A 21,693-nucleotide genomic window follows, 5' to 3' on the forward strand; every position below is an offset into this window, starting at 1 on the left:
GCCTGCCGGCCAAAACGAACTCGTTCCACGCTGCGAGTGGGCACGCGTAAGCACGCGTGGGCACGCGTGGGCACGAGTGCCGTGAAACGAACTCGCTATTACTGTACATGCTGTGCCGATACCTTGGTGATTCGTTAGTGCACAGGTAATCAGATTTGTTCATTTTTATAATTATGAATAATTTGGAACGAACATTATATCTGTCATACTCTGTTCTTGACTTTGAAGATTTGCGTGCTCACGAAGTTTTGTGGCCGAAAAAGGGTAGCTATATTTATTATAAATCGCTGGATTCTTTCAAGTTTAAGGCAGTTTGATATTGCATAGGGGTCCCATACAATTTTAGCATATTCTATAATGGGTCTTACAAACGTCTTACAATGCTTAAGCTTCTTATTTCCGGGGTGGCAATGGCCAGGTTTCGCCTGAGGCACCAGTGTTTTATTGGCCTTTCATTACCAATATGGGAATTCTAACGGAGGTAGATGTAAATAACAGACCTAGATACTTATGTTCGCTCACTCTTGAAAGCCCGGTACCGTCAATGCTAAAGTTATAGTCTAAAAATTTTTTTTTCTAGGTACTGACATAAGAACTAATTTTTCCAGATTTAACATCATTTGCCAATTATATCACTTTTTTTTGTAATTAGTTTAATTTGTCCTGGTCATCTCTACTTTCTATCTTGTTATACATTACAGTCATCTGCAAGAAGTTGTGATCATTTATAAAAATTATAAACAAGAGGGGACCTAAACTACCCTGGGGAACACCTGTTTCCGGGAAGAAAGATAAGATGAAAACCACCTTGTGAAGTTTGAGTTGTTAAAAATGATGTTAATTCGGAGTAATGATTTAGATGCTTTATCAAACAGTTTCGCAAACTCCAGAGATATTATAAACTTTTGACTGCGGCAATTAATCGTCCTAGAGAGGTCATGAACGGTTTGAATCAGTTGAGTGGTTGTCAAGAGTCCTCTGCGGAAGCCATGCCGAGATCTGAACAATCAATCATAATTTTCAAGATAATCCCACATGTTTAGATATGTTCAAGCAGCTTAGAACATGAAGGGCGATAGGTCCCCGTTTCTGAGACATTTCCACGTTGTTGAGCACACCTGTATCAATGCAAGGCTTACTTACAGGCATTCCTTTTTATTACGTATACACAAAGCATTCCACTTGCTTTTTCAAATGGGCTTCAGTACTGGAGTAAACATAGTCGGATACTTCATCAGTCTATAATCGGTACAACCCATGTATCAAATTAAAAACTGGAACAGTTACAGTAGGAACAAGTGTTTTTTTTTTTTTAATAAACATCGTTTACAAGATCTACAAATACAGCATGAAATGGTTGACTCTACTACACTTGCAAGCTTTTCTGGGTTCAAAAGCAAATCCATCAACAGAGGATAACAGGGTGTAAAGATTAATTGGACGAAAGGGGTTGGAGGTACGAGAGAGTGGCTTGCATTACCCACACTGCTGCAGAGAGGTGGAGACCATATGGAGAAAAACAGAAGCAAGTCAGAAACAGGGGAGTGTGTTCAAACGACACATCAGTTTTGCAGTAATTACTTTTTTCAGATCTTTTCAAAGCGGGCACATGCTGAACCCTAAGGCTCCCAGCATCCTCCCACACCTGAGCATAAAGCGAGAAGTGGCTTCGGACCATACGCATTGAGACTTGGCATAGACACTCTATCAAGTCATCTATTTCTGCATCGAGTTTGTCCTTCAGCTTTCCTACATGGCTGCTAGCAAAATTCAAACATAGTAGTCCCTTGCTCTCAGGCTGCGGGGAAGACTAAGAAAGCATACATAGATTCGAAGCCATCACCAGTTTTCCAGGACCAGCCAACAGAGCACCTGGTGTTCCTTGGCACGAGCTGACAAGAAACATGGTCAAGTAGGTTCTTCATTGTGTTAAAGCGAAAGAAACAGTTTATGTTGAATCAAGCTCGCCAGTGAAATGTTTTGAGGATATTGTTACCTGGAGACTTTCCTTGCGAGGGTGAGGTCTCTTCAATAGCGATGGGCTTTCGCATAGGACATAGCACCCTGCACGACTGACATAAAAATTTCTGGTCTGAAGGTGGTTTTGCAAATGTTGGCACACAGGGCACAAGCAAAAACCCACCAACCCTAAAGGGTATCTATCGTCGTAGAAGCTGTTAATGTCCCCCGTTTGCTCTTGGAGCAGATTCTGCTATCTTGTTGTTTATTCCCAAGAAGAGACAAAGCATCTCGGGATCTGCGGAGGCCTTGAGCACATATCTTCTATCCGAAATAAGGGTTACTGCACAGGTGAGCTGATGAACGTATCATAGTGAAAAAAACCTTGAGCTAGTCTCAAGGTTTTTTTCACTATCATCTTTTATCCACATAGGGCACCAGGAACCCGCCCGAGCACCAAACTTATGTTGCTCAGGCAGTTGCCCCATATGTGCTGTGCTTATGTTGCACTGGGGGGCAACAGTGCTCCTCTTCCAGGCGAATGAACAGTTAGGTGAATGCATGTGCACACAATCCAGGTTCCTTCTCTGGGACGAAGATTTGTGCCCACAATGGCCATCAGCGCTCCAAAAAATGGGGTCTTTGTCAGTGGCTCCAGAGCCACCGGTAACATCTCCCATGGCCGATCGGTCTTGGGCTTTAAGGGGAAGTTGTGGCTCTGTCAGCAAGACTTTCTGCTCCAGAGAAGGCTCCACGAAGTCCTCGGAGTCCCCAGACAGCAGCTCTCCAATGCCCCAGCAATCCTCGATGGCCAGGTCAGCCTCTAGAGCCTCCTTTGAACCAAGAGATGTCACTACAAGGCAGTCCCCTTGTCCAGCACTGGGAAGCATGCTCGGGACTCTGCCGGCTTCTTCGGGGTGCGAAGTCAGGATTTTCAGACAGGGCTCCTCTGCAGCCCACTGGGCCCAGTTCAAGAAAAGGTATTCATCATTAAACAACGCTGTAGCACTCTTGTGTCGCTCGAGTAACTTGGCTATTATTTTTGCCAGCACCAAACCAAGGGGGCCCGGGTGCAAGGCATTCGACGGTCGTGGCAGCACCTCCAGTATCTGAAATAAAAAAATAATCCAATCCAGAATTGCATCCTGTTGTCCAAATACTGGTAATAAGGTAAAGTACAAAACAGATCAGGCAGAGCTTATAATACACTACCGACATGTTGCACTACACATGCAAGCAGGCTTAAAAGGGATACTGACACCCCCAATGTTTTTTTTGTTTTTTTGCCAGATGACTTAATATGGTGTCAGGGGACTACCCAACCAGTATTTTGCAGCAGCGCCAAATGTATTTTTAATAAAAACAAAAAACGGAACTGCTCGAAACACGAGCACGGAAGCTCATGGCCGGAACTCGCGTAGCTTCTCCAACATTTTGTTTTTCTTCGCTTCTCCAACGTGTGAACCAGACGATGACGACAAATTTGCGTGCACCGTTTGTCTTGCGATTATTTCACACCTATATCCCTTCCACTCGATGCTCTGCACCCACAAAAGACAGTTCTGAATTAGCGGCTTCATGTGTCACAATGTTGGTTCGTCGTGCGCCGCCATCCCGTCGTCCAGCTTGCGGTACGTTACCATGTGGAGACCGACGTGTACATGTACTTCATGTGATCTGTTCAACATTTTGTTTTTTCAATCAATGTATTTGCAGCTTTTTGGAGGCCACAAAAATGGAGTTCATATTCTTTTCTATTTTTAACATTGAATGTCTAGCTTAGATGACCCAAGACTTTGAATTTATTTGGTACACATAGTTTGAATGCCACGCAACCATGGAAAAGAGTGAGCGTGACTGAACCCGGCCCATTCCATACTGGCTGTTTTCTGGCACAAAAAAAAACAACAAATTTCGAGCTGAAAATTATGTTCTGGGTAGTTGACTCTTATAGGTCATGTTCAAATAAAACCCTTGGCGAGTATAAATACTGTCAGTGTCCCTTTCAATGCATTCATCGAATGCATTGGCACCATTGCTGCCACCTTAAGAAAACTTTGAAATAATCGAGTTGCCAAGATACCATAGGTTGCACAAGTACCATAGTTGCTAAACTTTTATTTTGACTTTGCATCGAATGCACTGATGGCAGCTTTGTGGGGGTATCAGTGAAGATGAGCCAGAAAAAATTACCTCCTTCATTGGCTTCATCCTGCACAAATCACTTGCTCATGAAGATGTTGCTGGCCTTGAGTGCTTGAACCTTATTAATCTTGAGGAGTACAAACGATTAACCCAGCTGAAACTTTTTCTTAGTTCAAAAATTCCAAAAGCCTTTCCGGACATAAAAGCCAATTGTGTGCTGAACATAGACGATGCCGAAATTTCAATATTACAAATGTTTGATCACGTTTGGACTATTTCCCTCACATGCTGACCTAATTTGTTGGTACCATGAGAATGCATACAGGGTAGGAGTAGGAACTACAACCACCTTTTCCAAAACGTGTGAATTTTCCCTCAAGATTTGCATAATGCTGAGTCATAAACTGAGTGGAACAAACAGCCACGAACAATAAGTAACAGAGGTCATGCTATCTGATTCCTTGAGGTCATGGAAAGGCGTATGGCTTCTCAAGTGCTTGGTAGCAATTTTGCATGGTAAGAATGTGGAGGTCAGGACTTGTGTACATGTCAAACAAAGCACATGCATTTTTATAGGTTCCATCAACCTCTGCTGCACCTTTCTAATAAGAATGACAGTACTCATGGAACCCTTTCAGAACTCTCACCCATAATGAGTGCACCACCGAGTTAAAAAAAGGTTTAATTGGAGATGTTTTTTATTCTCCTCTAGGCTTCAGTGAAATGACTGAATAGTAGTAAGCAGCTACAAACCTGGAAGAAAATTTCTGCTGCAACACACAAACAGATAGAGCTCACACCTCACGGCAGTAGCTTAGATGTAGAATCGACAGTCTTGAATTTCTTCAGTAACAGTGATAATTTGATTCTGTAAAAATTTGTCTTCGAAAGTCAGACAGCCAGGCAGCTTACACAAAGATGACTGCTGAAGGTTTCCTCTAAAAATAACCATGTTTTTATGGGATCATTAGACTTGAGTGGAAACTGCACACCTCACCCTTATCAGTGAGACAAGACAATCTTTATTGCCAACAAATGACATGTGACTGGGCTACAGTGAACTGGGCATGGCAAAAACGGGGTTGCACCCACACACTAGTCACAGCATGTAGGATAGGTCATATTTACACAAGAATAATCTCTCATATCCTCAGGTATAATTACATAATATTTAATGCTCTAAATTTCAACTGGGCTCCTGTATCTTAGGAGCCCTAAAAATCAGTCAACAACAAAGAAAAACAAACTCTGAAGACAAACAAACATGGACCTAGAGAAGCAAACTTAGGAATTTGACTAAGGTACACAGAGCACGGCTAAATCCATCTTTCCTTTGGCAGATCTCATTTGCTCCAACATCAGAGCAGTAGGTTAAGCAATGTCCTTGTGACAGTAACGCATTCACTTGCACACTAGGGGTATCTGCACACTCTCACCAAAGGCCAACCATTCGGACTGTACCGGAAACAGGGTCGTAATGAGGTAAACATTACTAAAGGCCACACAATTGCACACCAACAAAACTCAGGAGTCTGGTACACACTCGGGTCAAAAACCACTGTGCTCAGGTTCACGCAAGCTGACTAAAACACTTTGATCGGAACAGCCAGTGCTGCTGCCCGCTTAAGCCCAAGGGGTCCTTCAAGAACGTTTGGCCAGCATGGATTCTGTTCCCTCACAACTGGCACCAGACAATACCTTGAGCATCAGCTTGTCTTCCCCACTCAGTGCCCAGACTGAATGAAAGACATCGTGGATGCTGTCCCCTGAACAAGAAGTGAGAAAAGAGCAATGGCAGCAATCAGTAAGAGCATAGGAAGGCATGCATGAATCAAATTTCAGTAATATGACACTTTCCTGCACATCACACAATGAAGTCATGGTTGAATGCGTGTATTTTCTCACTCAAATGTTAATAGACAAGCTGCTCACTGGCAAAATACATGGGGCCAATACTGAACATGAGTGCCACAATGTAGAGAATGAATTTCCTCATTAGAAGGACTAAGGGACAAGTGACAATGTCTACAACATGGTTGTATACAGCTTATGGGTACACCTGGATCATACTATAATACTGGAGAAAATCAACTTGGTTAAACATACTTTAGAAAGCTATCTTAAAGGGCAACTCCACTCAATTCCAAGAAGCTTGAGATAATTAGGGGTGACCTCACATTGAGAAGTACTCAAAAACAACTTATTTTATGCGGGCTCAATATTTCGCGATTTAGGTTAAAGCTGAAATTTCGGAATAATTCGCAAGTTCTAATTTTCGCGACGCGGTGGGATCTCAATATAGATTCCAATGTGTTTACATTTTTACCATAATTGTTTGTGGGATTTATTTTTCATGAATTGTGGGCGATTCGCGAAAATTAGGTCCTCGCGAAAATTATGTCGTTTACAGTAGAGACCAGGGGTGGCCAGGCTGACCCGGCCTAAGAGCCGAAAACAAAACCATGAAACCTCAAAGAGCCGCGCAAGGGGTGGGGGGGGGGGCAAACTTTTGTTTAGAGCAGTAAACGAAACTCGAACTACTTTCAATCTATCAGAGTCAAAAGCAGTCCAGCTGTACTTAAGGTAAGATTACCAAATCGCAACCTGTATTTCGATTTAAAACGCGTTCCATTTCTCCTTGTGTCGAAGTGCTTGCGTGACCGTGAGGGAGGCGGTGGAGAAGGGGGGGGGGGGGGCGTAGGGGAGGGAGTTGCGAGCCACACTTTAACACGCGAAGAGCTACTTGCGGCTTGCGAGCCACAGCTTGGCCACCCCTGGTATAGACTGTTTCCCAAAAAGTTCATATTGCTCATGTAACCTACTTTCATACATGATCACAAACCGAAACCAAAACTTTGGGTGTGGCAGGCAACATTGGCACCACATAGTCAAAGGCATGAAGCACCCACATACTACAAACAGTCACATGATTTACAATGCAAACGGCACAGCACCAGTGACATCTGCATCACGGCAGGCTCTGCATTCAAAGATGTCTGCACCATGGTGCCTGCACGCACGTCATTCAGAAGCAGAGCCTAAGTTTGTAGGCAAAACACCATCAGGACAGAGGGGACGTACACTATATGTCAGGATTAACAGGATTAACCTACAGCAGACACCTGGCCTGGTGCATTCTCAACACTGTAAAAGCACATTTAAAAATCAGGTATGTGAAGAATGACATCCTGAATACGGTGGGTTTGCGAATTTGGCATGGCGAGATGGCAAAGGGTTTGAGAAGGATAAGTACCCACGCAATACTGATACAAAGAGCAGAAGGACGCATTGTGGTAAAAACCAATAGGCTAGTGACTAGTGAAAAATAGGGATATGTTTTTACAGGAACCGTTTATGTAACAGGAAGGGCGGACCACCCGAATAAAATCAAACCGAACTCCTGTCAAGCTGACGTGTTTGCTTTTTCTTTTTTCCCGAGAACTACTGAAGAGTGGCTGCATAAAGATGTATACTTGACAACTTTTTAAAATAGTGTTTGAATAGTTCTTTGGCTTGTGTTTGATGGCTGGTGCTTTTACTTTTCCAGTTGTTTTTCTACACCTTTCCAAAAAAACACTCGACCCCAGGGGCAACAACCCGTTTTCGAGCCCAGTCACTGAGTTTGAGGCTAGACTCTCACCGGCGTCCCTGCTAACCCTAACCGAGTGGACTGTGATTTCAATAGGCGCAGCCTTCATAGGCACAGTTTCAAATACTGCTGGCGGCTAAATTCTCGTCTTTTCCCGCTATATTTTGTGTTTCATGGTACATGTATTTTCCCGAGGACATTGAGAAAGCATTGTACCACATTTAAAAAAACAAAAAAAAGCAAAAAAATTGTAAACTATTTTTGTTGGGTACGCGCGCTACAGAACGAATGCACTACAATGTTAATTGTCTTCTTTTTTTTTTTTTTTACAGTTAATTTTTACGGCGTTGCCCGATTAACCGCGTGCCAAATGACGAAGCGATTAGCTGTCGAAAATAAATTACAACTGAAGATAGCCGAAAAGCATGTATTTTTCATGCTCACAAATAACGTGTTTACCGATGGACAGGACACGGATATACAATTTAAGAAGTTTTAACATTCAATCAATATATTGTATCTACCACACGATGCAGCATTATCCACAAAGAATTTATTTGAGAAAGATCTCAAATAACACAGTCACAGTCGACGACAGTGACATTTTGACGATTGGACGGAATCCTGACGATTGGACGGAATCCAAGCAGACTTCGTTTTGGGGCATGTTTTGGGGAGAGCTTCCTTTTTTCACAACAGCACAAAGGCAAAGGAACGAAAGCGACTGACCCGTTTCCCACCCCAACCCGGACAACTATTTTTAGAGATGACTGAGGACTCTGCGCAGATTATCGCTGGGAGGGGGGAAAACAATTGTCATTGTTCGCAAAATTGCGTCGAAGGCCGTTCGACGTCCTTCCTCTCCTTTGTTTCCCGTGAATGTTGAGCAGAAAGAGCTTGAATGGCAGGCACTTACCAGCCCTATTTCTCACAGTGGAAGATAACACAAAAAAAGTGCACAGCATGCATAAAAAAAAAAAAGAAAAAAAAATTAAGTGGAAATTTTTAAGAGGGGTTAGAAAACCTTGAATGCAAAATGGCAAAACATAGGTAGAGAATTGCACTGAGCAGGTTTTCACAGTTCAGAGAGTGGCAGAAAATTTCTTGCTGCACGTAGTGTGTTGAGATTGCGACCGAAGCAACTGTGCGGCGGGTGCGAGGGTCGCACCAGCCGCATAGGCATCAGCAACATGGCGGCGGCCTAGGAGCGTTTTTTTGGAAAGGTGTATAGTGCCTCTTATGCATGCCAGTTGTGCCAATAGATTTTTTACTCTTTCTTTAATTGTAGCAATGTTTTTATGGATACTTTTTGTACATTTGTTTTTATAGTAGTTGTGCTCAGTGGATGTTTAAATATATGAGGGAGAGCCAGTTAGTTGCAAAAGGCAATTTTTAAAAAAATGGTGCAGGATATCAAATAGAAAACCCCTTTTATTTCTCGACATATCCTCCCCCAACATTGACACATTTCTCCCAACTCTTTACCAGTGTCCCAACACCTGCTGCATAAAATTCTTTGGGCTGCTGTCCCATCCACGTGCACACCCGCCGCACAGTTGCTTCGGTCGCAATCTCAACACAATACGTGCATTCTCAAAAGTCTTTGAAAGAATCATACACTCGCGTGTTTCCTATTACTTTCGACATAAATTTAATAGTGTTCAACATGGGTTTTTGATCGGCTGTTAGGTGGAAACAAATCTTTGTTCGTTTCTTGATTATTCAGTTCCCATAGTTCTTTTGCAAGGTCAAGTAGATATTGTTTATTTTGACATGACCAAGGCCTTTAATAAAAGAAGTCATGATTTTCCACTACACAAGTTGTCCTCATATGGTTTCTCACAGAATCTTCTAAGTCTATTTCAGACCTACTTGACTGATCATCAAAGTAAAGTTAGGATATCGAACAGCTATTCTGATACCTTCCTACCCACATTTGGAGTACCCCAAAGATCTAACTTAGAGCCCCTCCTATTCGTAAATAACCTTGAAGCGTGCATAAAAATTCACGTCGGTTAATGTTTGCTGACGACATGAAGATTTTCAGAAATATACAATCGTCCTCCGATTGCAGTATCTTACAAAAGGATATTGATCGTGTTTCTGAGTGGTGTTCAGCAAATTTCTTCAAGCGTCATCCAGACAAAACAAAACTACTGACAATGTCACGAAAACACAAGATTTTATTTTATCCTTATGTTCTTTAGTTTGCTAGCATCACACATGTCACCATGATTCGTGACTTCGAGATCTATTTCGACACAGACCTTCTTTTTCTGGTCATGTTATTCAGATTATTGCCTCTTCTGTACGCACGCTTGGTTTACTTTCTTGCCTGTCATGTGACTTTAGGAATTATTTTTGCATTTTATGTCTTTTCCTGCCTTATACAAACAAACTTGAGTTCGGTTGTGTAGCATGGAACTCGCTGATGGCTTTTGATGTGTCATGAATTGAAACTGTACAAAAACATTTTATTCATATTACCCTATATATGATAGGTATTTCAACAGAAGATGTTATTATGATTACAAGTACCTACTCAAAAGTCTGCATTTACAAAATGTATCCACTTGCAGACTCCCCCGTAAGTCGGCGAGTTTCTTGCCGACTCACGGGTGGGTCCATGAGAGACGCTATAAAAAACTAACTGGAGAAATAAAAGCACCACCCACCAATGACATTTCTACACAAAGTAAATTATGGTCACTTCGATGCTGACCTGCTAAGCTCTGTACATTTTCATGCACCTGCTTGTTTTATGCCCACCACTCTCTATTTTATCCTTGCCTTCAAGGAAAAATATTACCATTAATTCACATGCAACTCTCATTTAATAATTTAGTCTCCATGTCTGAACATTTTTAATGAAATTGCCTCTTTTAAGCATAAACTATAGTCCGTTGCAACTCGAGAAGGTAGGGCGAGGGAAAGGAAAGCCGGGGAGGAGAAAGCAGATGGAACGTTGATGAGAAGAGGAGGTTTTCTCCCCTCCTCTCCAGCGTCCTGTCTGCTTCTTCCTCTCCAGCCTTTCTTTCCCTCGCCCTACCTTCTTGAGTTTTACCTTACTATAGCTTGTGAACTCTATGCTTAAGACTCATTGGACTTAAAAAAATATGAACATCGCAGTTCATCTCGAAGTGAATATCGAATAGTGTATCATTCAAAACTACTATTCAAATTATTGAATATTAGTGCAACCCTATACTTTGCCCATTATTAAGTAATGAACACCTTTCCTCGCAGTAAGGAAAGGCGTTTCCTACCAGGGCATAAGACCTGGTAGGAAACATTTTTCCTACTAGGGCATAAGCCCTGGTAGTAAAAATAAGGACCTGCCAAAAGCACACTGGTTTATCACAGTCCCTATTTTTCTATAGGAGGTATTCACTGGACGCCATATTTGTGGTTGCTGTTTAGAGCGCATGCTCAGAACGAGCTCACATTAATAGCCTGCTAAGACCGGCAACCTTGATGGTGCTAAATGCACGCTCCAAAAGGACTGAGGAAGCTCGCCGTCAGCACGCGCTCAGCAGCTGCTGCTGAGCGCGTGCTGACGGCGAGCTTCCTCAGTCCTCGCCGTCAGCACACGGATATGGCCGCCAGTGAATACTCCCTATAGTCTTGGTTCACAAAGGGCACTCACCAATTCTAGCCACTAATGTGGTTTCCACTGCAGGCTTCAGAAAATCGGTCTCAGAACAACCAAGCAAAAGAGGTTCACTAGTGCAGCTCTAACAGCTTTCCAAAATGAAACTGTGCACATACACTTTCCACATGGCACCCATGACTTGGCAGCTGTTTTGTATACACAGTTGGCCGTCCCTGAATCGGCTTACCATAGATACGCGTGTAATGACCGCACTCGTATAATAGCCACACCCCTAACTTTAAACAAAAAAAGCCGAAAAAGATATATATTTAAAAATTACCCGTGTATAAACCACACCCATGAGTTTCGAATGGCTGGAAGAATCATCTTAGTTTGTAGCGCAAAAACTCAAGAATGTTTTTTCTGTTTTCTTCAAGTACTCTCGGCAGATGGTGCCCACCCGGCTACGGCAACCAAAAACATTGAGGCACTCTATCCTGTCTGTTTGCACCTCTCGCTTTATCTTGAACAATCTCAAACCAAATGCAGTGCCTCTCTTTGTGTTTGCGAGTACCCCCGGTTTCCGGCTGTCATCCACTTCAGGCTTCTGGATGGGCAAGTATGCGAGTTACATGGCCGGCTTTAAACTCAAAGTTGTTGCCTTTACTCAAGACAACAGCAAAAGAGCGACTGGGCGAAAATTCGCTGTCGACGACAAATGTATACGCCGGTGGTGCTCGCAAGAAGATGAACTAAGGAAGACCAGGACAACAAAGCGCGCTTTCCGAGGCAAGGATGAACTGGTGAAAGACTGGTTGACTTGAGCTTGGGAAAAGCGACCAGGTGCGAACCTCGACACGCGATCGCTCAATTTGGCCATCAAACCCGGAGGTATGACTGGCATGCTTCAGCCACTGGACATTTCAGTGAACAGGCCCTTCAAAAGCAGATTTTGCTGTGCGTCCACCGAGTGGATGGCAACGACCGTCCACCAGAAAACACCGACTGGTCGGCTGAAGAGGGCGTCCCTTGTAGAGGTGTGTGACTGGATTCTCAAAGCGTAGAGCGCAGTTTCCTTCAATATCCAGGACAAAAGCTTCAAAGTAACCGGAATTTCCAACAGGAAGATGATCTCATCTGGGACAGAGACGCGCCGAGCTGAGTTCCGAAGGTGACTGCTCTACTACGGACAAGTGAAAAGGACTTTGCAAGCCTGTCTATGCAATACTGATAAATGTTTTCTTGTTCTACCAAGACGTGTGAGTACTTCCATTTAATGAAGGCAAGTAGTGAAACTTTTGGCGAACAAAAAGGATTTCCTAAAAATATTTTCAGTTTTTCTCTGTGTAATGGCCGCATCCCTGGTTTTTGCCCAAAATCATTAAAAAAATACCTGCGGCCCTTACACACATATATACGGTAATTTGTGGAGCAGCCAGTGATGCAGTGATACTAGTGCCAATACCAGCAGCTTTCTCTCCTGTAGTCACTGATAGGGTGAGAATGGTAGCTAGCCGTCTCTTTTGGATGCCCCAGTGCGCGCTCGCTGCCTTTCGCCATGCTTTGGATGGAGATGCATGCTCCAAGCTCGTAAGATGCCCAAGGCGGAACAGCTGAAAGATTCTCACCTTGTCAGTGACTAAAGTTAGGAAAAAGGGATATGCTGTGAATGGCCAGTCAGAACAGGATTGCTCACCTAGGGTTGGCTCCTGGTGGCCCCATATGGCAGCCAGGTTAGGATCATCCAGCCTGCTGCGAAGCTGTTGCTCCTGGATGCTCTCCCAGTCTGAACCTAAAAGTCAAAGTCCTGTCACTCCTTGCATTCACGACAAAAGATATCCACAAACAGGGGTGCCCTCAGGTCTAAACCCCGTGCAAGACCAATGTTTGTGCACCCGAATTCCAAATAACAATCTGGCTCAGGCTTAATTGTCATAAAATAGCATCAGGCAACTGCTCGCTTAAAACTGCAAGGCCAATGCGACAAAAGTTGGGGGTGCGTGCCAGGCACATAGCCAGGGGGGAGGCCCATTGGGCCCCGGCCCCCCCCCCCCCCTCCCCCTCCCCCTCCCCCTCCCCCTCCCCCTCCCCCCCCCCCCCCCCCAAAATTTTCCATTTTGCTGGGGCCTCCTCTCCCCCCTCCCCTTCATGCAGCATTTTGTCATGGGCAGGCCCCCCCAAATCAAAATTCTCGCTACGTGCCTTGTGTATGTACTTGCTCAAGTCAAACTCATGTATACTTTTTAAACTCCGGCCCCTTCTTAGTTCACGAAAAACAGAAGGTGGGTGCTCCCACCAGTGTGGATGCATGCTCATTACCTTAATGTAGACTGTACATTAGTGTTCATTATTACTGTAGAAATAAATGGAAAAGAATAGTAAAGGGGTAAGACAAAAAAAATATTGAAGGAACAAGGTCAAAATCTTTGTAAGAAACTCGACTGGAAAACTGAAATGTCGGCCAAATGCACCACCACTATCGCAGTGCCACTGTCGCAGTGAAAGATGCTTTCCAAGCCTTAGCAACCTCATTTTCTACACTTTCTCAATTGCAACAAATGCTTTATTCTTCGAACAAGAGCTGTTGAAACATTCGAGGCCTACCTTCCCCTTCCATTGTCTGCTGTTCCCGTTCGTGCAGTTCAATGATGCGTCGGCCATCCCATGACACCCGCTGCGCTTGCACTTGTGGGCTGTTCTCCAAGGCAGGAAATGCAGCATAGTACCTGGGATCGAAATTTGAACCAATGCAACGGGACCCTGCCACGTACACTTTCTCTGCTCACAGAGTTCATATAGCAAATAACTTCCCAAAGAGCAGGACACTTCTCCACATAGATGAGGTCATATCCAGCCTTGACACCAATGTGATTCACAAGGGTTCTATGAAAAAGACAGGCCTCGGGGATAGCCACTTGGATGAATGACAATAAAATGAGTCCATCTGGCATGTGATGCAAGTGAACAGTAGTGGTGCAGCCAATGTGGAGTTTTTAAGACATTTTTGAAGCACAAAAAATCATTTTGAAGCAGCTCTGTAGTATCCCAGGCATTATTCTGTAGCAGTTGGATGCAGTTTCTTACTAATGCTAGTAAATAATACCACACGTCTGTGCCTCTAATGAACTTGAGAATTGCAGCTGGGTCACTTCACTCCAAACCGTACAATTACATGGCCTGAACCTCCTCAGATCTTCACACTAAAAAATCAGAGGGGTAGCAATTTCTTTCATAAAACTTTTTTCCTCCCCCAGACAACAACCTCAATGCAAATCGGTTAAAAATATATTACAACTCAGCATTGATTGCTTTCGATATTAGAAATACATAAATAATGCCACTTTTCGCAAATTAGCTTAGTTTCGTGCAATGGTTTACATTTAATGGCACAGGTAAAAAAAAAAAAAAAAACGCCAATAACAAGTAGGGGAAGAGAAATGATTGAACATCTAAATAATGACTACACTAAGTCATTACTAATGTTGAATGTAAGGACAGTGCATCTCACCAACTTGGTCTTTGATAATCTGAATATATTTTAAGAAATTAAGTATGTTTTCTGGAGACACAATGAATCCATGCCCAATGAGAGAAGGATGATAAGGCAAAAAATATGAAAGTGATGTTTCTAATGTTGCTGATATCCTAAGAATGAGATGAGAACATGTAAAACTGTTTGTAGTTCACCACACTTGGCACATTCAGAAGCATATGTTTGATGAAACTCTTTTCGCACCACATTCATCAGCCATCAATCACCTGTGAGCAATGAATTCCACGCACCGCCAAAAATTCAAATTTGCGGGCCGGAACAAGTCCTGCCATTCCATGGATAGCCCAAGAACTACAGACTCGATTTCTATTAGCACTTTTTCACAAGATGGTGAGCTTTTAGAAATAACTCTCTGCATAAAGGTGGCATTTGTCAAACATGGTGCCCTGCTGACATTGGGGACTGCTACAAAAATATTACTTTTGCTGCTTGTCTTTTTGGATGACAACAGCAGTGGCAGTGTTGGAAGCTGCATTTGACCTTTTTGTACAGGTTCAGTAGCAGGAAAAATATTGGTTTGGAGCAGCCACTGACGCTTTTGGAGCAGATGCCAAAATCTGTTAGCATGTCACTTGAAAATTAAATAATGATTTTACTGCTAAATGAGAGTCAATCTTTGATAATGATTGAGGGTTCATCTATGGTACTGAAGCATATTACCCATTACCCTTCCAAACAAGAATAGATAGGACGCGAAAGAACACATGGCCTTCTTATTAGAACTAAAGTTCAGGTCAGGGTAGCTACCGTTACAATGGGTATTTAAAACAAGGCTGAAAAATGAATAATAACGCAACACTTCAGTTGCGATAAAGCCTCTCCCTCCCTCCCCTTTTACGCTCGGTAGTTTATTTAGCCTGTAAAGATTATTTTTATAAAATACCAGAAAAAGCCCTCACAACGATCTTGTCTAGCTCGCTTGCACCTTTGCATTTAATTGCATTATAATTATAACCTTAGATTTGCAAGCTACACCCTTGTTGGTGTTAGACTGGTGGCAGCTGATAAAACGCGCTCTACTGACGCCTAACCCCTGGTTAGCTCAATTGGTAGAGCGCTCTACCTGTAATGGAGAGGTCCCGGGTTCGATACCCGAACCAGGCGGATTTTTTCGGTTGCTCACCAGTCACCTAGCTGTGTTTGGAGATTTGTGTTTGTCCTTTGTCCCTCTTGTTCCCCTTCTCCAGGGATTATTTTCGTCATTCTTGTCCAGCTCGCTCGCACCTTTGCATTTAATTGCATTATAATCACCTAGTTTTCTTCTCCTATCATAGCTTTTAAAAACTAGAAGTCAAGATTCAATCAAGACCGAAGATGGTCGACCTATAATAGTACAGAGCATAACTTCCTAGCCAATCGCACTAACCCAGGTGCTCCCCCATGTCAGCCGCTGCTTCTATGAACATTGGTGCAAAGCAGTGAAGCTCGACGCACCCGTGCTGGTGAGAGACGGTGAAGGTTGACATGGGCGGCGCAAGTGCCACGGTACACCATAGCCACGACATGAGAGCATGCATAAGACGCGATAATAAAGTGATCTCACCAGGAAGACCCTGGTTATGTCTTATCACAGTAACCGCCATCCCACGGTTTTGCAAACATTTCTCGAGACCTTTAGCTTTTGACATTGACGATGCCATCTGGAAATTCAGACGATGACAAGCAATCTCAATACTTTGTTTCACTTCAAGTCCATGTGCTGCTAACGCTACGAGCCAATGGGACCAACCAAACGCCGTGAAATGTGTGACATTATGCCATTTGTCATCTTTCTGTACGTTCCATTTCATTGGCTAAACCAGGAGTCTCCCAACTCTTTGGCTGAAAGGCCGAACTTGGGACCTTTTGCAGTCTCGAGGGCCAGAAAATAGGTGAATACAAATTACGAAAAACTTAATAAACAAACCTCGATGAGTTGATGTGCAACTAAAAGAGGAAATTCATGTTAGATTAAACATACAAAATGCATTCAAGGTGAATTAATACATATAATTTATTTTTAGAATCAATATTTAGCTAGTTATAACATTATGTACTAATTATGACCCAGAAAACTAATCAGGCATATGAACATTCACATACGGCAGAAGACTGAGGAGAACGGAAGAACTGATTATGACAGTATGTAATAGTTATGACACGGAACACTGAGTACTATGTACAGCCGCCGACCGATTTTTCGGATGCTGATGATTTGGACTTTTTCGACATTTCAGACCTAAAGGAAGAATTGTGACGTACCCGATAGAAAAAGCGCATATTCACGACCGATGTTTCGGACAGCTTGAGGTCTGGAAGTTTGATTTTTCTAACAAAATCGTTGCGAGCGATCAGTGGGAAACATCACCGAGAAGCCACTATATTTTAGATTCTATGTTTGCTGCACATGGATTGGCTCTGTGCTAGTTGAGCACTGCTAAGTCCTAGCACTAGGTGACACTATGCTATGGCTTTTCTTTCTCTAGCTGTGCGTCATTATCATCATCATTTTTACCATTTTGCTTTTAAGCCTCTCGTCTAGTCTCGGTGAATCGTGTTTTTGGACTACACTGGCTTGGACGTTATGGCCCCGTCTGTTCTTCCGCTGCCGCCAAGTGTTGCTAAGCGCGGAAAGTACCCGACCATAACGCTGGGAAAGAAGGCAGCAATTCTAAAGCTAATAGAATGTGGCCGAACGCAAGCAGAGGCACAACCTGAAGCAAGGCACTATTGAGGTTTTTTTTAGGTTTTTAGGGTTAAGGAAGCGAAAAAGCATTATGCGGTTATTCCGTATTTTCATGCAATTTCTCATAACCTTAAAGCATGTGCGAAAAAATTTGGGATAGATGTAGCGTTTAAGTCCGACTTTAAGCTGAACTGTTTGACACCGTTTCAGACGAGTCAGAAAGTGTGTCAGAAAGCGCACCGCGATAAGCCGGTTGATTGCAAGGAAGGGGTGGTCCATGAAATACCACTGGAATGCGGTTTCAATTATATGGGGCAGACGGCAAGGTGTGTAAATGATAGATTGGTAGAGCACAAAAGAAATGTAAAAATAAACGCATCCAATTCAGAGATTGCTAAACACATTAGTGAGTGTAACAATTGTACGGCACATTGCTCGCAAACTGACATTGTGCACAGAGAACGCAACAACACTAAGAGGCTCATAAGAGAGACAGTTCGTATCAAATCCATCAGCAATTGTATCAGCCATGCTTCGATGCAACTCGGAAGTAGTTCCAAGAAATTTCTTAAAATCTAAAAAGTTTTTTTTTTTTTTTTTTTTTTTTTTTTTTTGTAATAGGTAGTTGTAAGTGAACGTGGGATTAGTCATTTTGGGGGCAGGGGTTCAGTCGGAAGTCTTATCAGTTCTCAGTTAGATATTGCACAGCCTTTCCAGACTCCGGTTGGAAAGGAAGTGGTTCCGTGTGCTTGTTTTGTGTTGGTTGTTTTGTTCAAGGTCCTAAACTTTCAGTTGGGATTGAGGTCACCGTGTACGGTGGAGGTGAAAACCAGTGTGGGTAGGATCGTATAGAGAACAAAGGATGACCTTGTGACGTCGGTGGTCGATGGTTGGATTGTGGGTATATAAGGCTTTGAGGAAATAAACGCAGTAGCTGAGTTTGAGACGTTCTTTTCCCCTGTCTTTCTTCTTCGACTCCGTTTCCTTGCTTTTACCACAGTCTTGGGTTTTCTACATTATGATCAACATCCACCAGATCGCCTGCGCACTCACAGTGTTTTGCTGATCTTATGTTGCATCAAACTTACAGCGCAAATGCGCAAGAACAGCTGCAAGAGCCCGAGAAGCAGTGTGCAGTAGGAATGTTCTGCTCGGCCGACAGACTGCCAGTCGCCGCTTAGTCACTTCTGTTTGCTTTCGCACACTTTTTGAGGTTGGTCATCAGCTGATCGCGTTGGCTGTACGGAGGAACTGCAGTTTGTGAGTTTTTGCTCACAAGGCGCATTATTGTATCTCGTAATGCTCACCTCAAGCTTGACCCCACCCCCCCCCCCCCATCATAGGAAACTCGCCGTTTTCCTGAGTGACAGCGTGCCTACACTAAATTTGCGGCTTCTTGTACAGCGTAGACGCAGCTTGCAGTAGCATGCATAGCCGAGTTTCTTACCTTTGCAAAGTGTTGAGGAACAAAATTAGCTTTCTACGTTAGAAACTGGCTCAATGCTGTGCCATAAAACAATTGCAAGGGGGGAATTCATACCACCGGCTTAAGTTTTTCCGCAGGACAAATTCAAATGCGCAAGTTTGTACTACCCAATACCGATAAACAAATCATAGGGGGCGCTACAAGCCGGTTTTTCTGCAGCGCCTCCTGGGCAAAGCAGCAGGCCTATGGTACGCAGTCTTTACTGTTCTGCAACTATGTGGTTCAATGGGGGTGACATGTTTTTTTTAGTGTCATTAATACTAAATAAAGAGTGTGAGGTAAGTGGTAGTGCATAAAATGGCATAAAAAGAGGAGCACATATATAAATTACCATTCACATTTGCCAAACTACACCCTCCCCACGCAGCACCGTTCGAGAACAAATGTATTTCTATAAGTATCTGTATTTGTATTGCAAAATACTTTTTCGGCATTTTTGCAGAAGTGTCTCTTGGGGATATCTTGTTGCAAAAGAAGGCAAATGTGTCTCAATATCTGTATTTTAAGCCTTAAAACACATGTATCTCAGTATTTGTATTCCCAAATACTTTTTGAAGTATCTCTGCCCAGCCCTGGACATTAGTACAAACCTCATTTCTTCTAAAGAGCAGCTTATTGTCCACATTTTGATGCATCATAATTAGCCATATGCTGACAATAGTTCTTAAAATACAAAAGCTCTTGACAATCCCTTAAAGGTCAGCACTTTTCCCCGTGGTATGGAAAGAGTTAAGCGTGTATGGCCTAACCTGGTTCGGCAGAGTTCAGCATTTTTGTGCCTAGGTAGGTTTGGAGATGTTAGTTTTCATATGATGGGAGATATCAAGCGTAGCATATTCTCAGCAAAGTTATCACATGTTCGTTGACATGCTTTTGATTCCGGTTTTCAGTGCCGACTGTGCTGCACAATGAGCAAGCTCAATGCCGCGAATACCGAAGTGACCAGCAACACCTTTTAATGGGGTGGTGCTTATGGAGCAAGTGCCAGAATATCCAACACTACGAGGTTATTTTTTTGTAGTTTCAGTTACCAGTGCTGTTAAAGCACTGAGGAAGTCAGTGTAAAAAACCGTGGGCTGGTGTTCCATTTCTTTCCAGTCTCTTAAGTTCAGCACTAAACATAGAAAATGTCTTTAGAGGCTGAAAGCTACATGTGGTGAAAGTGCAGGAGAATGCAGCAGCCACATAGGTGTCTCATTTTGAACCATTAATGTATGCCGATTAATATTCTGCATAATGTGACTGCAATTCACTGAAACGAGGTGCATATATACAGATGGCAGCTTAGGTCCCTTTAAAGACTTTCATTGTAAAGTCACATGCAGCAGGCCTCCGTCTACATGGGGGATCTTATTTTTGGATATCGGAGATGTTTTCCTAAACGATATGGTATGGCAAAGGGAGCGAATTCGCAACCCAAAGGGTAAAGTGAGAGATCTCCGAGTAGTAGAAACCTAATCTTCTTGTTTAAAAACCATGTAAGAAGCCGGGTGGCCTGGCAGAGCCGTTTTATCACAGCTTAAAGGTGTCGCAGCTCGAGAGACGGTTCATGTGCCTCTTTGTACAGGCTCTGTATTGGGGAGATTCTAAAGGCACCAGTGCATATTCTTAAGGCTACATGATAATGCGATCTAACAGTTTAAGTGTGAACAGCCTCACAGAGTCATAATCACGTTCTGAGCGGACCAGTGCTTGGCACTTTCCCAGTAGTGGTTCACGTTCTTCACCCCATGTGGTCCCTGCCAGCATTGCAGGGCCAAATGCAGTCTGTTCTAAACTCCCGAAGATGTAGTGCAGAGGTAACCTTCTGATCCAACACGATTCTTAGAGATTTGTGTTCCGAGACTGTTTGTAGTCCTGTGCTTCCAAGGTAGCCCATTTCTAGTGAAATGAACAGCAACTGTCTTTTCTCCAGAAATTTTAAAAACATTGTTCTGTGCCCACCAAGTAAGCCAGTCCTAGGCCAGCTGGACTTCTCTGATACCCGTATATAAGCACTGTAACACAAGTGAAATTTGAATTTAAAGGTGACATATTGAGCTTCCAGCTCAGCAACACTTCCTTTGATTTCCTTGCTCCCAAAACTCTGACTGACTGACTGAAATTTGAAATTCGTCAACATGAGGACATAGAAAAATGTCTGCAGGAAGGCACCTGGAAATCAAACTAATTGTTACACAGAAGAGAGTTTACACCATAAGTACACTTCCTCGAGGCACCCCAATTTCTTGGGAATATACTTCGGAAAGCATATTTCCCATCTTCGAAAAAAAAAGTCTGGTCTTGAAGAAATCCTGAACGGAAGAAAACATCCTATCCCCTATTACAAGATCTCTTATTAAGATACCTTGTCTCAGAAGTAGTATCGCATGCTCTTTCCATGTCGAGAAATACAGAGATGGGATGCTGGTGTCCAGAAAAGGCTGATCAAATTTCTCTTTCCAAGTGAACCAGATGATCCTGTGTAGAACATCATGCAAAAGACAGTCTGCCGACACTGTCTTCGTTGTATGATGGTCACACAAAAACTGTCTGCAGACATGTTCAAAGCATGCTTCCAAAATGCTGGAGCCGTGTACCCGGCTAATTCATCATCATGTGTGGGCAGCGTGACAACAGCTTTAAGTCACAAGAAGTCACACGAGTCGCTCGTTTATCATTCTTTCAAACACTCAATTTTCATAAAGACAATTAAAAAAAAAAG

The 21,693-nt window shown here is 43.1% G+C and overlaps 1 protein-coding gene across 4 annotated transcripts in view; it reads right to left on the reverse strand.

Moving 5' to 3' along the window:
- Positions 1 to 668: 668 nt before the first annotated feature.
- Positions 669 to 21,693, reverse strand: part of LOC8051995 — a 47,638-nt gene continuing 26,613 nt past the window's right edge. For 2 of the 4 annotated variants that reach the window (XM_040222949.3, XM_040222951.3), the window contains exons 8-10: positions 13,890 to 14,011; positions 12,982 to 13,077; positions 5,107 to 5,870 (exon numbers count right to left, since the gene is read on the reverse strand). In XM_040222949.3, coding sequence (XP_040078883.1) covers positions 5,746 to 5,870; positions 12,982 to 13,077; positions 13,890 to 14,011 — 343 coding nt within the window. In that variant the 3' untranslated portion in view covers positions 5,107 to 5,745. Of the gene's footprint in view, positions 3,069 to 4,152; positions 5,871 to 12,981; positions 13,078 to 13,889; positions 14,012 to 21,693 lie in introns of those variants that run through there. The other 2 variants (XM_040498614.2, XM_040498615.2) reach the window with 2 other exon arrangements.

Source organism: Ixodes scapularis, unplaced genomic scaffold (assembly GCF_016920785.2).
Source record: "Ixodes scapularis isolate PalLabHiFi unplaced genomic scaffold, ASM1692078v2 PGA_scaffold9__187_contigs__length_104089568, whole genome shotgun sequence".
NCBI lineage: Eukaryota > Metazoa > Arthropoda > Arachnida > Ixodida > Ixodidae > Ixodes > Ixodes scapularis.